This window comes from Euprymna scolopes, chromosome 32 (assembly GCF_053919585.1).
Source record: "Euprymna scolopes isolate OS-2025 chromosome 32, ASM5391958v1, whole genome shotgun sequence".
In the NCBI taxonomy this organism is placed as follows: domain Eukaryota; kingdom Metazoa; phylum Mollusca; class Cephalopoda; order Sepiida; family Sepiolidae; genus Euprymna; species Euprymna scolopes.
The window spans coordinates 71,789,501-71,807,370 of NC_136513.1; the positions used below are offsets into that span (position 1 = coordinate 71,789,501).

The 17,870-nt window shown below is 32.4% G+C and overlaps 1 protein-coding gene across 7 annotated transcripts in view; it reads right to left on the reverse strand.

Moving 5' to 3' along the window:
* LOC145256429 (uncharacterized) overlaps positions 1-17,870 on the reverse strand; it is a 160,268-nt gene that overhangs the window by 40,318 nt on the left and 102,080 nt on the right. For all 7 annotated transcript variants that reach the window (XM_080115319.1, XM_080115317.1, XM_080115318.1 and 4 more), the window contains one exon: positions 1,780-1,909. In XM_080115319.1, coding sequence (XP_079971445.1) covers positions 1,780-1,909 — 130 coding nt within the window. The remainder of the gene's footprint in view (positions 1-1,779; positions 1,910-17,870) is intronic.

A 17,870-nucleotide genomic window follows, 5' to 3' on the forward strand; every position in this document is an offset into this window, starting at 1 on the left:
ATCATTTTGCAACGCAATATACAAATTAGATAACCTTGTAAGTGTTTGCATACATATGATCAATAGATTAGAAACTATTGCTCTTGTGTGAAATTGAAATCAGCATTTTAAACTCACTGTTACAGCAAGAAGTGGTGTAATTTTATAAGTACAGCGATAGACATACTGTTGTTAATGTAACGGTTACTTAGACAAACTGTAAATGTGGCATACAGTGTTCAAGTCCAGCTGATGTTATTGCATTAGTTTGTTTTTTTACAAGGAACCAACCACTTATTAAGGCCTAAATCTCACTCGAGGATAAGGGTGTAAAGTGGCCAGTGAGACACACAGCGTAGTAATCATTAGTGGTGGAAATTGGGTAGAATTTGATTATTTAAGGGCAAATAAGAACTTGTTTACATTGGACTTGAAGACGACTAATCAGATGGAAAGCAGGTCTAGAGTACTGAATTCCACAGGTGGGTAGTTCTAGGAAAGAAACCTTGTTCATGGAATTTGTGTTTAGATTTAGGCACAGACAGAGAGTGGGGGAAATTGTTGACAATGGTTATATCCATTTTTTTTTCATCCAAGCTATGGGTGAAATAGTAAACTCAAATCTTGTTAGGCAATTAGTTTAGGAGAAGGAAGACTGAAATAGCACATGTAAAGATAGGATCTCATAGCTTGGATTTATCCTTAGCATTGCCAACTTAGGAAAAGTGCAGTTGGTGATTGTACAACCTTTGCTTCTCCATAAATTCTTTGTTACAGAAGCATGCTTTCAGAAGCTGCCCATTATCTCTCAAGACAGATTTAGATTAGGTATAATGAATTTTGAAAGAGGCAAAGCATTATAGATATTAACGGAAGGGCCAAACTCCCAATTTGAAAAACTTTAAATGACTAAAATGAAGTCGAAGAGCATGTCCTCATGAGAGCTGTTGAAGTTTTATTTTAAAATTATAATTATTACTTTTAATTTTATTACACATTTCCCACTAAAAGCTCTTTATATCAAGTTCCACTAGTTTAGAAGCTTATAAGTGACCATAGAGCAGATTAACAGGCAAAATGACCAATTCTAGCAAACAAATTTAGACAGCATTTCTTAAATTAAATATGACTGAAAAAAATATATTTCAAATAATGGTTATATAGAAATGGTTAGCTCCAAATATTGCTGCCAAATTTTATTAACTAGTTTTGTTTGCTTTTCAAAGTAGTGAGAAGGTAAGTTTAATCCGCCCTTTTAATTTACAATTAAATTTTTGCTGATTTTGTTTTCACTTTTTTTTTTTTTTTTTTTTTTTTTTTTTGCAAATATGAGCTTGTTTTCTGATTTTTGCAGATTAAATTGTATTTTTGTGGATTATTTTGAGAATAATAATTTAGTTTCTCATTTTATTATTTTTTTTCATTTTTATTTTTAAAATATTAACTAATCAAAATATAATCAAACCAAACAGTGTTTATTAAAGATTATTACTATTTCTACCTGGGATTAGGGTGAGTGGTAAAATTAAGGAAAAACATATTTTCTTTTGTAAAAAAAATAAATAAATAATAAAATCACACTGTTTTTATTTAAAAAAATAAAATCTGCAAAAATCAAACACAGTGAAAGAAAATTTGCTCTGTAACTGTTTCACTTTGCTCAGCAACTGAAAATCAGGAAAAAAACAACAAAACTAATCAATAAAATAAAAAAGCCATTTTTAGAGCTAACTGCTTCAATATAACCCAAGTATATATTTTTTTTTGTAAATGTAAAGTAAATAGAAATTGTTTCTTTACCTTTTGTTGGGCAATTCCTCATATTGGTGAGTGGGATATTCTGCATAATCATATTGAAATGTTTTGGGGGAACAGGATCGAGGAGTCTGCATGGGAAACTCACTCCCATTATTCTCAAGGTCACCAACACCTGGAATAAAAAGACAAAATCAAGAAGCAAAATTACTAATTCATTCATTACATTTAATTATAGTAAGTCACAACACTAGCAAAGCATATTTTTTTCTAGCTTTTTTGACAGAAGGTGTATGTATATATACATGAGGTCCATCAATAAGTTTCCAGACTTTTTGTATAGGCATTTAAAACTGTCATAATCTCTTGAAAATTCAGTATGTTATTTCTATATATCTTATGTGATGACTGGCCAATTTTTATAATTTCAGGCTCAAATAAACAGCCACAGCAGGAATTGGAATAAACTCTACCAAAGTCTGATTGTGACAACTAGTGAATTTCAAAAATGCAATCTGGTCGTGAGAACACTTTAGAAGAACGATTTAAACTTTTAAAAAAATGCCACAGAAACGTATGGAATGCTTCAGACTGCTTTTGGACCATCTTACATGAATCGAGCATCAGTTTTTGAATGGCATAAGAGATTCAAGGAAGGCAGGGAGTTTATGAAGGATGATGAGAGGTGTGAATTGATTGGCCAAATAAATAATTTCATGGATAAGGATCATTGTGTGTCTATAGAGACAATAAGTGCACAGTTTGATGTTGGTGTGGGAACTGTATACACAATTATTTGGGAGGAACTGAAGATGCAGAAGATTTGTGCAAATGCACCAGTTCACAATTCCATCCTTGTCACAGACTATTGTGGATCGGCTCATCAGAAACTTGTTCACGTTGGACTTGAAGACAACCATATTATAGACAGCTGGAAAGCAGGAAAACGGAAGACAATTCCACAGGCGTGCAGTTCTAAGGAAGAAGCTTTGATCATGGAATCTATGTTTAGGTTTAGGTACAGCTAAAGAGTGGGGAAAATTATTGATAATGTTTTCAGCTAGTCTAGTGTTTCTTGTGAAAGTTTGGCGAGGGGGGACCATAGATTGAAGCTCAGTTGAACACTTTCCATGAAAATAACGATAAAGCAGAGACAAACTCGCAACATCTCTTCTGTGAGATAGAGATTGCAGCGAAGAGAAAAGAACATCTCCCACCAGGCCACAAAGTCTATTTTGAACTCTATCAAGGCAGGACAAGTCTTTTCTAGCAGCTCCTGCCCATATGTGGCAACAGTATTCCATCCTTGGACATATCTGGCTCTTATATAGATAGAGAATTGCATCAGCAGTGAGATATCTACTGGATCGATAGAAGGATCTGAACATTTTTTCAGCGGCCTTGGCAACAGATTTGATGTACGTATTCCATTTAAGATCAGGAGTAAAGGTCAAGTCCAGAAGCCTGTCAAAACTTGAGGCCTCCCCAAGACGAGAGCCATTCATTTTAATTGATGCCAGATGGGGATCAGAACGTTGATGATGTAAGGATAGAAGCTTGGTTTTAGATGCATTAAAAGTAACCAGCCACTCCTTTTCCCATTGTACAACGTGATCAAGATCAGAGGAGAGAGAATCGGAGAGAACTTGGTCGTTTACTGTCTTAGATGTGCTACCATAGATGGTAGTGTCGTCAGCAAAAATGTCTATGAATGATGTAAGGATGTGATTTGGAAGATCATTAATGTAGATCAGGAAAAGAGTTGGGCCCAGGATGGACCCCTGAGGGACTCCAGCATTTATACTGTGAGCTTCTGAGTTTTGCCCATCAACCACTACTCTTATGAACCTATCAGAGAGAAATGCTTTAATAATTGAGAAGACATTTCCAGCTATACCATAGCTGGAGATCTTGTGAAGTAAACCTTTATGCCATACCCTATCAAAGGCCTTTGATATGTCAAGAGCAATTGCCCTAGAAAGGTTGCCTCTGTCAAGAGATTTGCTAATCCTATGAGATATAACTGTAAGCACATCTGCTGTAGATCTAGCAGAACGGAAACCATATTGTGTGTCACTAAGAAGGTTATTTTTGCTGAGATAGTTGATTACTTCTCTATTTAACACAGATTCCAGCAACTTACTCATGACACACAGGAGACTTATTGGCCTGTACTGAGAGGGGGATGAACGATCACCTGAATTCTTAAATACAGGGCATACTGATGAGATTTTCCAGGGTGATGGGAAGCAATTTTCCTTAAGACAACGTTTAAACAGTTTTGTAAGTATGGGTGCTAGTTCTGGTTGAAGTTTTTTGAGTACTATAATTGGAATACCGTCAGGGCCGGTTGCTTTACTGGAATCAAGGTTTTTGATTAGATTGGCAACATCACATACAGATATTTGTATATCACATAGTGTGTTTTCTGATACAGGAGGAAATATTGGGGGTTGGCGGCCTTGGTCGCAAAGGGTAGAATTGGCTGCAAAGTTCTTGGCAAAGAGTTTGGCTTTGTCTGATGCTGACGAGATTAACTCAGGTCCATTAATGATAGTTGGGATAGAGCACACGCTTCTGTTCAGGATTCTGTTTGCAATTTGCCAAAACTGGTGGGAATCAAGCCACTGCTCAGCTACTTTGCACTTGACGGACTGAGCATACAACTCTCTTGCGTTCTTTATTACTTTCTTACAATGGTTGCTGGCAGTCCTGAAAGCGGCTTTAGTTTCCATACATCTATTACGTTGGAAGCAGTGGAAAAAGTGATTTCTGTGCGCAATAGCAGTAGCACATTCTGGAGAAAACCATGGCTGGCTGTTAGGTTTTTGCTGGAACTTTTTCGAGGGTATGAAATTGTCTATACCTACAATTAACCATTCTGTCAGGTCTGATACTATAGACGACACATCCTTTTTAAACATGGAACGCAGAGGAAGATCCGATATAAATGTACGGAAACTATCCCAGTCAGCCATAGTGTATCGATATACTGTACGATGGAGAGATACGTCTGAGGACTTATTACATTTAATTTTTATCTTAATTGATACAACTGAGTGGTCGGAAGATCCAAGAGAACGGAAACTGAACATAGTTCAGGGCAAGTTGTTTGCCTCGAAGCTCATTTTTATTTACTTAGAAAGTCGCCCATAATTTATTTGGATGTATATAATATTTCAACTTTATTTTTATTATTTTTAAAACTAATCTATGTACATGCATGTTTCAAGGTAACTACCTCTCGTCAGCGTAGCTTGACTGTTTCTAGGAATCAAACTCTGGACCATGTGTATCACAGTCCAGCGTTTTAACCATTCCGCCACGTACTCCTAGATAACTTTACTGTTTATTTTGATCGCTTATAAATTTAGATTTGTTGTTGTTTTTTTAACAATAAACATGGTTAAATAGTGGCTTCGCTCATTTTTATTACTTATCCAACAAAAACTCCACTCAACGCCCATGCTCTAGAATTCATCCCATTTAACAGTTACCAATTGTGCACATATGCAAATTAATGGCATACGTTCACCAATGAGCGATCTACAAAATTATGCTTGTCTTTTCTTTTCTACGTTTTCTGCTGTCATTTTACAGGCCAAGCAAACACAAGGTCGTTTGTGAGAGTGATGATTTTTATTACAATATACACTGCATATCAAATTATTAACAAGTTTACATTTTTTTAAATATTTAAGGAACGAGTGAATAAAGATCCATGACACTTTGAGAAAATGCTTACAATACTATTCAGCTACTCCAGTCCAAAAATAAAAGTATTTCAAGCAGTATTAGCGAAACTATGGCAAAAGATAGGAATATCTGTTGATTTCAGTGTGTCAAGTTATTAACTAGGTTGAGAAAAAACACAATATACCCATAACTTGTTTATTGAAATAATTTTCAAATATTAAATGAACTAGGAAAAATGCTTACAACAAAATAACTACATAGCAATTTCTATGTTGACATAATTAGTAGGGGATATGTAATCCTTTTGACTTGTAAAAGACGTTGGTTCACAAAATTAGTCAAATTTGTGATTTCATCAACAGTTATTTCTCACAATACCTCTTGGAGAGCATCCCACAATTCATCTTTGCTCTTAAATTGGCATCCACTTGCATAAAGGCGCCGCTTCATGATACTCCAAAGGTTCTCAATTGGGTCCAAATCTGGTGAATTCGCAGGCTACTCCATCTTCCGTAGCCCAGTTGTTGCAAATACTCTTTGCTTTTGTTTGCTGCATGCGAGTGAGCGTTATCCTGCATAAAAATAATGGTTCTTCTGAACGTCAACTTTTGTTTCTTCAGCCATGGATCAAAGTGCTCCTTCAGAAAAGCTATGTCAGTATTTGATGTAACTTTTACGCCTTTTGGGACTCTCCATGGGCCAACTAAAGTACCTCCGATAATCCCAGCCCAAATAATTATCCCACCACCACCTTATTGGCGCCTAAAACACTGATGACAATGTCGTCTATCTAGGACCCATCCCTTGCTCCAGCCATCTGGACCACCAAGAGTGACACGCACTTCATCTGTGAACAAAACTTTGGAAAAATTCGCTTTCATGTTGTCCTCTGCCCATTTCAATCGGTTTTGTATGTGATGTTGCTTTAATGGAGGCTTTGTCACAGACTTAACAGACTGTGCCACTTTTTTCAGAAGGCGACATCGAGTACTATTTGAGACATTCTTCAATCCGGCTTATTCAAAGAATTCTTGACTTGTCTGGACAGGGTTCTTAACAACTTCATGTTTAATTTGGAGTAGAGAACGACGTGAAACAACTCTAGTTTTACCTTTATCAGCTCTCTTACGTACCTTTGTAGGGTCCTTGATAAAGTTCTTCACAGTTTGATGGTACCTTCCTATCATTTTCGATATTTCGATGATAGTTTTACTTTTTGCTAGCTGTTCTCTAATAATACGCTTTTCAGAACTACTCAAACCACTTTTACGACCCATTTTATTGACAAAACAAACTGCCTTGTTAATAATTTGACACACCTTGAATACATTTTCGATATTTCGATGGTAGTTTTACCTTTTTGCTAGTTGTTCTGTAATAGTACTCTTTTCAGAACTACTCAAACCACCTTTACACCCCATTTTTTTGACAAAACAAACTTCCTTGTTAATAATTTGACACACCTCAAATATCGTGGATTCAGCAATTACGATGGCAAGTTGTTTACATTGCGCAGAACAGTACAAAAATTTTACAGTATGCACAGCTCAGTATTGCCAACGTTTCTGAAGTTTTTTATGCAAAACTAACCGGGAAGTTTCTGAAACTGGTAGAAAAATATTATCTCGTAAATAATTTGACATGCAGTGTATATAAGCAACATCGCCTGGAGAGGTGTATAGTTACTAGTAACTGGTTGACTGAAACATGCACATGAATGTGTAGCAACATATTAATGCTTATGTAAAACAAGTAAAAAGTATATATATATATATATATATATATATATATATATTAGTAAAGGGACAATTCCAATATTTTACTGATTCCAATACAATTACCGATTCTGTACTAAATTCCAGATTCCAATACAATTACCAATTCCAATTCTTAATAAATCTCTAATTATTTAGCAATAAGATTGGTATTTCCCCTGATTTCATAAAAAACATATGTTAAATATGCAAATATTTTCGTAAACGTTAAAATACACTTGTCGAGGATGATCTATCGATTTTAGCTTTACTGATATTTTAAAATTAATAAATATTTATTTTTTTATCATTATTACCAGCAATGGAAGATTTTACTTTAAACAAAATTAAATAAAAAAAAAGACAATTAAAAGAATCGTTTTGGCATCGGAAAAGAGATATCAATTTTTCTACTTCTGATACTGATTCCCCCAAATCTTCCGATTCTGATTTCAATTAATCGTCCCAACACTAATATATGTATGTGTGTGTGTGTGTGTGTGTGTGTGTGTGTGTGTGTGTGTGTGTGTGTGTGTGATAAATAAATGGAAGGAGAGAGAAAGAGAGAGAGAGAGAGTGAATTACAATGATAAATATAAATATCATCTTTAAAATTGAAACCTATCAAGATAATCAAAAGTTCAATATACTAGATAGAGCAATTAGAGAAATAAGAAAAATAGATAAAAATAAAATTGAAAAAAAATATCTACTTATCCATCAAATACAAACAAGGAATTACAATAATGAAAAATCCTTAAGCCGATTATTTTCAAAGACATGCACTTCTCATCAGCATTAGTAAAAATTTGTATCACTGATTAGCAAAAATTTGAAAAACTATATAAAAAATATTTAAGAAACTTTTTGTCAAAAATAAAAGGTATTTTCAAAAGAATAAAAAATGAAAATCAATTAATCAACCAACAATCAATCAAAAAAATGAAAATCAATTAATCAACCAACAATCAATCAATTAATTACTGAAACAGTAATCAGTGAAGCTATAAAAAAGAATCTGGAATCCAAGCATAAACCCAGCAACTTCCAAAAGAATCTGGAATCCAAGCATAAACCCAGCAACTTCCAATCAATGACATTACATATGGAACTAGTAAAAAATATTTTGAAATGTTTAACATACATTCAATTTATTCCAGAACATTAATTTTGTTGTTCTCATAAAACATAAATAGTAAAGCTATTATCTGGAACTAACATCAGTTTATTGTTGCCTTTAACAATCTAACATACAGCGTTCTCAGTTGTTCTTGTTCTGAAATTTTCTTTTTTCTCCCACTTAAAATTATTTGATGAAGAATCAAAAGTTCCCGTAGTACACATGAAACATTTATTAATTTTTTTTTTTGTGATTTTTAAACAAAAAGAAAAATTGAAAAACTTTTTAAAAATATATTATTAAATAGAATTCTGTTGTTTTTGATTTGCACATATATATATATATATATATATATATATATATATATATATATATATATATATATATATATATATATATATATTAAGGCAATCATGAAGGGAAGACGTATTCCTTCGGAATTCATTTTATATTAAAAAAGAAAAAAAAGACAGAGGAGAAAAGGAAAATGGATAGTGACTAAAAAATAAAAGTAGGGAAATAGAGGGGAAAAAAAAAATCAAAACGAGTCAATTGACATGTTTCGCCCTCACTCATCAAAATTGGAACCGAGGGATTTATTTTTTAGTAATTTGTTTTCCTTAATGATAAAATTTAAAAAAGAGACGGGAGCAACAGCAATATTATGGGGATGAATTTTAGAGGCCGATCACGTTCAAACCCAACAAGCAGTCCTTTTGCTTACAAAGGGAAGGCTTCCTAAGGTGAATGTGAACAGTCTCCAAGACTTTTAGATGATATACAGAGTGAGTTCGACTCAATATGGAGAAAGAGTCGATGCTGCTATATATAAGAACAAAGAATTAATAAAACATGTTAAAAACACTTTAAGAAGAGTTAAAAACATATTTAATTTTCAAAATGAAACACAAATTAAGTGTATATATATATATATATATTATGTAAAAACATTAATTGTTAATTATCTAACCCCCCTCCTCTCTCTCTCTCTCTTTCTCTCTCTCTTTCTCTCTCTCTCTCTCTCTCTATATATATATATATATATATATATATATATATATATATATATATATATATATAGGGTGACCCAAAAAAAAAAAAAGCTAAATGGAGGCCATCTAGAACATATGCTGTAGAACGGAGAAAAAAAGGCCAAAGACCCTAGTGTTTTGATGTGATGTTTTGAATATAATAAACTAGTTATGACCAAAGTTTCATTTCATTCGGACAAAACACTAAGAAACGGGGCCTAATTAGATTTGGGGCCCGTTTAACTACCGACATTGAAGGAAAAATGCCTCATTCACTGCAGAAAGTCAGATAACGACTGAAATATTTGACTATTTGGCTTTATTTTCCATTTTTGAAAAAGCGAACATCTTTTTGGCACCGTAATTGGCTTTTTTAATATATATATATATATATATATATATATATATATATATATATATATATATAGGGTTAATAAAATAGTGTTCAATACCAAGTACAGCTGTATCCTAGTATAAAATTTTCATTTATATACGGTGTTTTTTAGAGGCGACAAACTTTAAATTGACAACTATTTTCTTTCATTGCAGATTTGGCACCTATCTGTTATTTTGAGTTCAGCTTGGTTTGGCAATTCATCATGGAGAGATTGATAGCAGTGTTTGCAAATTGCAAATGACATGATCAGTTTACTCAGAGAAACATTTGATGAACCAATAATTTCACAAAATGGACCTGTCAAATGATTTGTGTGATTTAACATCTTTTCTTTAGGGATATATTTCATGTCTACGTTGATAAACCAGACACAACAGACTACTTGAAAGACAAAATTCAATGCATTATTGCCAAAATACAGTCTAATTTAATGTGCAGAGTTTGTGAAAATTTGACCTCTAGATTACGCCATATACACATGAGCCACCGGGCTATATGCTCAAAATTGTATTTAAATACAAAATGCCAAAAATTAATTTGGAATAAACTACATATTAGTATGATAAAAATATTTTTCTGTGATTTATTTTGATTAAAAAATTACCGTCTCTAAAATAACACCCTTTACAAACATTTTTAGCTACAAAAATATGTATATAAATAAAAATGTATACTTCTGTATTATCATAGTTAAACTTAATTTTTCATAGAAAACGAGGTATACCATTACTAGCAGCAAACATAAAAGTTTTGATTTCAAAAGGAATACTATAAATTCAACTTAACTCTTACTGTGGATTTTTTGCAAAAAACTTTTGGTTGTTTTTTCATTTTGTAGAAGAAATCAAAATTGTTGCACTGCTGTATAAAATAATTCCACTGGGTTTCATAGCGAACAAATTTCAACTAAACATCAAATGTAAATAAACACAAATGTTAAATTCCAAATCTATAGAAATTTGACCTTTTCAGAAAGTTGATAGCAAAGTCACGAGTGAGATTTTCATGATTTTGTTTATTCTTTATCCTTACTAAATAATCAAAGTTAATTCTTTTAAAAACTTAACTTTTTTCCTGCCTAAAGTAGATGTGCACCACAGATTTGAGAAAACATCTTTCCTTTTGAAGCGGATGCATACAATTCAATCTTTTTTATTCATTCCTTTTACAAAGAAAAACTAACAATTGTTTACCAATTTTATTTATTTTTTTTTTTGTCAACCACTTACCACTTATCATGGGCCAAGAGCCATATGAGAATAAATATTAATGAGACAGAAATGATAGTCAAACCAAAAAATGAGAAACACTATGAGAGTACTAACATTGATCAATGGTATGAACTGATTATTAATTATGGTAAAACTCTGCTGGTTAGTAATGACTACTTATGGATACTTAATCCTCTAGTTCTTACAATCATTAATGATATCACAAACATGAAATTGCAAAATATTTATTCATTTTATCCATTGTTGTTTTAAATGATTAATATAAAAAAAACTTAGAAAAAAATTATTCATTCTCTGTGGGTCAACTAAACCAGGTTTCATGGGAGTGTCAGTTATTTTAGTGTTATTATGTACTTATTTAGATAGAAAATGCTGGTTTATTACACAAGGAATCTGTTATATAAAGGAGAGTTTACTCTTGTTTTTTTTTACAAAGGAGTCACCATTTATCAAGGCACAGAGGCAACTCGAGGATAAGGGTTAATCAGTGTTGTTTTATTTTACTTCAGTCAAAGTTCTCAAAAATCAAGGGGCCCCTTTTTAGGAGCTATACACTTGATTTCTATATGAGATGCATAGATATTTGAATGTTCCATTAAATTTCTCCTTTACTTCTCAAACACTGAATTAGTAAAGAAGGTCATTTTCCTCTCCTCAATTGACCATTTTAATATATTATTATTATCTATATATATAAATTCGTATTTCTGTCTGTTTGTTCACAATTTGATTAATATATACAAAGCGTGTCTTATTTTAATCTTTCATTTATTTCTATATATAGTATTATACTTGCAAAAATATACAATTAAGAGATCACCTTATTTGCATATGACATCAAGAAAAATCGATTTTACTAAATAGCGGTATCTTAGTTAATGTTTTTAGCAAAGGAATTATTTTAAGTATTCAATTTAAAATTGTTATTTAATGAATTTTAAACAAAAATTATATTGATAATATATTTAATTTAGTTTATTTTGGAATTAATATTTCCAACAGAACGACTTTTTTTTTAAACTGTTTTTTAGAGTTATTTGCCCCTAGATGCTATCCATAAAAGAAAAACATTCACCAAATATAATTTGGTAATTTCATTAAGTTTCTAGCTGGAAAAATAATTCAGTGTAGATAGAAAAATGTTTGGCTTTTATTATTTTTTTTTTAAATATTAAAAAAAAAAAAAGAACACTTATAACAAAAACTGAAAAGATTTAATTTGTTTGTTTTATTTCATTCCTTAAACGGAGCATCGTTTAATGCCTAAAAATGAAGATCTACTCCCCCGTCTAAATTCCACAATTTACTTTTTTTTCTTTTTTCGCGTTAATTTCATCGATTACAACTTAATTTTCAAATTAAAAAGGTAACTTTATACGATATGACCCAGCGGCATTTAACCCCTAAAAAATGGAGATCTACTTTTTTAGCTTTTATAAATATTATGAGAGAAATTTGGAAAAAAATAAATAAATAAATAACATGTTAGAGTGGGGGATCACTTTTCTATATGAATTTAACGTAAAATGAGCACCCACTTTTTGGCCATTCAACGAGACATGTCACTTCTAGCATTTTTTCAAGTTTGTCGATTGAGGGGGAGGATAAAATCTGACAAATACAATTTGAAAATGATTAGTATAACAGGCGTGTTTCAAACGGAACTTCAACCCAGGTCCATGTTGATTGCGGTGTAATGTTGTTCCAGTGCAGTTCTAGGAGATCCACTCTCCCAGGTCTTGCCTTCTCTCATTGAGAAGAGGTTAGTTTATTTATAATCGCCTGAGGCGCCATTATTGGGGAATACCGACGGAGGCTACCCAGGCACATTTTGCAGGCCAGAATGCCCTTTCTCGGGGGCGCTGACTTCTCATCTCACTTTCCGACTTTGGTGTCACAGTTCTTGCAGTGAGAGAGAACTAAAACCTTCATATACACACACATGGAGCGTAAAAGTATTATGCTGGTATATTTAATCAAAAAATCAAAACTAATGAAATAATATATAACATCCACATAATTATACTTGTGTATGTTTATGTGTTTATATACATGTGTGTGTGTTTATATACATGTTTATGTGTTTATATACATGTTTGTGTGTTTATATACATGTTTATGTGTTTATATACATGTTTGTGTGTTTATATACATGTTTGTGTGTTTATATACATGTTTGTGTGTTTATATACATGTTTATGTGTTTATATACATGCTTGTGTGTTTATATACATGTTTATGTGTTTATATACATGCTTATGTGTTTATATACATGTTTATGTGTTTATATACATGCTTGTGTGTTTATATACATGTTTATGTGTTTATATCCATGTTTTTGTGTTTATATACATGTTTGTGTGTTTATATACATGTTTATGTGTTTATATACATGTTTGTGTGTTTATATACATGTTTATGTGTTTATATACATGTTTATGTCTTTATATACATGTTTGTGTGTTTATATACATGTTTGTGTGAAGTAAACTCTGAAACTAATTATGCGATCATTACGAATTTTGGAAGATAGCTACTAAGCCTAAGGATTAGTAATGCAAGACACATTTACTTTAATTTTATGGTATCAATTAGAGTTTAGAAACCCCAGAAATAAGCAAATGTGAAAGAAACAAATTTGAGTTTACACCAGTTTTTTTCTGGTTAACCTGCACACACTGAAAGTGCACACAACCTCATAAATAGAATCTTGTTTTGACCAATAAAGGACAATGTTTCGTTTGTTTATTAAAAAGTTTTGTGAATAAAAATAATGCACCAAAAACTACATATTTAATATCCTTCCATCTTTTTAAAATAAATCTTTCCTTATGTTAAAAATCAACCTTGCAATAAAACAGGGCTCTACAGACAAATTTATCTTTAGTTGATTTTTGACAATTTAATATTTTCGTTTACTAGCCAAATCGAAAAGTTACTAGCCAAACCCATATGATTTTTGGAATATGAAATCTTCGTTCCATGACGAGTACGTACATCATAAAAATTTTTGTGTAGTTTTTTTTTTTTTTTTTTTTTAAATAAGCATAATTCTAAATATGCACCAAATTTTATGTTTAAACTTGAAGGTATAAAATTTCGAATTTCTTCAGATGTTAATTTTTTAAACATCCTTTTGACTTTGCTCGTTTTAATAAAAACAAAAAAGTAAAGATTGAAAAACATTTTTCACTCAGCAATGAACTTTGGAAGATTGTTGGTGAAAAAAAACACAATCGCCAAAAGATAAGAATTTTATTATTTATAGTTGTCACTGGGGAAAAAATCACTTGCAAATGTGACTGTTTCACTCGCAACGTTAAGCCCAGCAAAAAAAAACAAACAACTAGGTTTTCTTATCTGTTTGTTTACAGATGCCAACCAGTGTTGACCAAAAGTCATTCCTTTGATTTTGCTTATTTTCTGAGCCCAGATTCGGTCCAAGAAGTCAGCCTCTCAACGTCTCAATGACACCTCAAGTCAGGCAGTCCCAAGTTTCCTTCACAGGGACGTTGAACACAGACCTATCTGCAAACCCAATGTTTCCCCTTGTCCCAAGGAATCGAGGACAGCTTACTCTGTAGGTATTTTAGATAATTCGCAGGCAGAGACAGTACAGCCAGTCGGTAGATGATGAGCAGAAAGATATAGGTGGTGCACTAGGTGTATCAGAATTTTTGTAGGAATTTTTGACACCCCTAACACGAAACTGCGAATAAAATATAAAAAAAATTTGTAATTTCTCTTTTAAAAGTGGATTGTTTATTTTCTTTGTGGATTATACTTCCAAAATAAACTATTAAAGTTGTTTTAAAAGTAATAGAAATATTTTTTTTTTATTTTCTAAAAAACAGTAATGAATTTTACGAACTCAATATTTTTCAATTTTTAAACTTTAAAAATCTATCAAGATTTTTCTATTGATTCTATTTTTACAATATTTTCAGGGTCAATGTGAAATTTTATGCTCTTTCCAATAAACCGAATATAATATTTTAGACAAACATTTTTTTTTAAATTCACGCCCCCCCCATTTTCAAGTGTCTATTAAAAAGTAAATAATTAATTTACTCACCAAAGTTTTATATATCACAAATTGAAGAAAAAAGTTCAATAAATAATATATTCAAATTTAAAACAAAAAAAAAGTAGTGTTTTTTAGAAATTTACATGTAAAGTTCGAAGTTTAAAACCTTTTTTTTTTAAACCACGTTGTTTGTTTTTTCTTTTGTTTTTTCTTTTTAATGAAACCTTGGTCCTTGCTCCTTTAATTGAAAAAAAAATTAGGGCTTGAATTACATTTTTCGAGTAGTTATAAGCTTGGAAAGACAGGGTGTCGAATAATTCACGCCTCTCATTTTGAAATGTCTATTAAAAAGTAAATAATTAATTTACTCACCAAAGTGTTATATATCACAAATTGAAGAGAAAAGGTCAATAAATAATATATTCAAATTTAAAACAAAAAAACAGTAGTGTTTTTTAGAAATTTACCTGTAAAGTTCGAAGTTTAAAACCTTATTAAAAAAAAAAAACACGTTGTTTGTTTTTTAGTTTTTTTTTTAAAATGAAACCTTGGTCCTTGCTCCTTTAATTGAAAAAAACATTAGGGCTTGAATTACATTTTTCGAGGAGTTATAAGCTTGGAAAGACGGGGTGGAATTATTCACTATTTTTCATGAAATTTCTGACACACCTAGTGGTGCATGCCTCTGCTTTGCCCTCGGATAGTTTCCTTCAAACTCACGAGTTGACCGTGGCTTCGTTCTTTGACTTTACCTCCAACCAATTCTTTTTGAGCTGGAGATCTGGTCCGAACCACACGCCAAGGATCCAAATTGGGGCGTTGGTCCAGCTGAAGGGAGCAGGAAGGGTGTCAGCGTCCCTCCAGACCCCCAACCGCAGATCGATTGATTTGCTGCAGTTGATTTTGGCTCCTGTGGTCTTTTTGTACTGTGTGAGCGCCTCTGTCACCGTTTCAATGTCTCAAAAGGATGACACAAAGATGGTGATGTCATCAGCGAATGCAGTAACTGGCTCTTGATCCACCAGGCAGAGCGATCCCGCGTAGGACCGGACTTGTCTCCTTACGCCTCAGCTTGCAAAATAGCGGCTCCAACGCAAGGGCATAAAGCAGTGGGGGGGGGGACAGTGAACAGCCCTGATGCACAGACTGGGAGATAGCAAAGGATTTTTGATGTTTTCTATTTACCTGTACCACTGCTATCAATGTACAGTTTCATTTGCGGAAGTCCGGTTGGAATCCGGCGGCCTCTAGTACAAATGCCAGGAAGCAATGATCGACCCTATTGAAAGTTTTGGACTGATTCAAATTGATAAAGAATATGCCAATGTAAAATATATTTAAAAAAAGGTTTGAACGTTTACACAATTATTTTTATTGATATTTTTAAAATTTAAAATAATTTTAACTTGTTGATTTGTTAAAGCTGTGTCACTGCAAGTAGTTATTTTTATTAAAGAAAACACCATCTCGTTAACAGTTGCTTTATTATTATTACTACTACTACTACTACTACTACTACTCACTAGGACTTTTCAGACAGGTCACTATTAAAGATTTCACTTTGAGAACAACCTGTGGTGTCCCCTGGAATCTGAGTGACAACAAGTCTCCTCAGATTTCCAGTACTCTCCACGTCTTTTGATAACATTTGCAAATCATCATGGTTGTCGTCACCATCATATTATAAAAGTTATTTAAAAATTTTCTTTCAAGGTAAAAATTGTAAACATGGCTATATTTTAAATGATTTCAAACCAGCAATATATCTTCACAGGAACAACACTGAATGATTAGAGCTAGTAAATGAAAAAATTGAAACCTATTTTTTTTATTAACCCTTATACAACTCCATAAGTTCTGCTAGTGCTAGGATTTTGTAAAAGTATATTTGTTACCAATGTGTATTGTCACTCGATATCATAGCATAATAGTCTAAGGAGTATCAACTTTTTTTCTAAAGACAACCATCAGTTCTAGGGACGTGCTACTTGAGACAAAGACTTTCTGGGGCTGGGGCGGTTACCTTTCAGCCCCTCGACCTACAGAAAGATATTACAAAGGACGTAAACAGGATGTGCTTCAGTGAAATACACATGTGCAGGTGCATTAGCATAAAATACCAACCAATAGGGTTAGCGCTGTTTGCCCCAACGTCCCCCTTTGTCTGTTTAAAATAGACTGACACAAAATGGTGGCCTGTCACATTTCTGTTTGTTAACCTATTTCTTTTTTCTTATTTGTATTTCATTTTATTTTTATATTTTTCTTAAATAGAATCTGAATAACAAAAAGCGGCTAGTTATTTTTTTATTGGAGTAAATCTGCCTTCAAGGGAACCCAGAGATTTTTTTTTCTTCTTGTAAAAGAAGCCAGGGAGGTGATAGTTTAAAGGAAAGATTATTTAGCGGGGGGGGGGGGGGGGCAGAAAAAAAATAAAGACAGAAAGGAAAGTGGTAAAACAAAAAGGACAAAAAGGAGGGAAAAAAGGGAGAAAAAAAAAAGGATTTATTCTTTATAAAGATGTGAGAATTTGCTAGGGGGAAAAAAGGAGATTAAAAGTTTTAGCCCCAGTTTTTTAATTTTTCATCTTTACCAAACTTTGGTTGACCTTTTGGCTAGAAACCAAGTGTAGTATCTAATCTGATACTGTACTACATTTTTCCTGAGTTAGGTCAGTGAAAGAGAAATCCTTCTAGACTGGAGCAATTTTAATTTTTGTCTCAATCCAGACAGCCCCTTTTTGAGAAGGTGGATTTTCTAAACATTAAAAATCGACCTTGTGCCTGGTGGAGAGGCAAGTAAATAGGCACTTTGAAATAAGCATAAGATTTGGGTGTATTTATATAAATTAGATTGGGGAGAATCCAATGAGATATTAG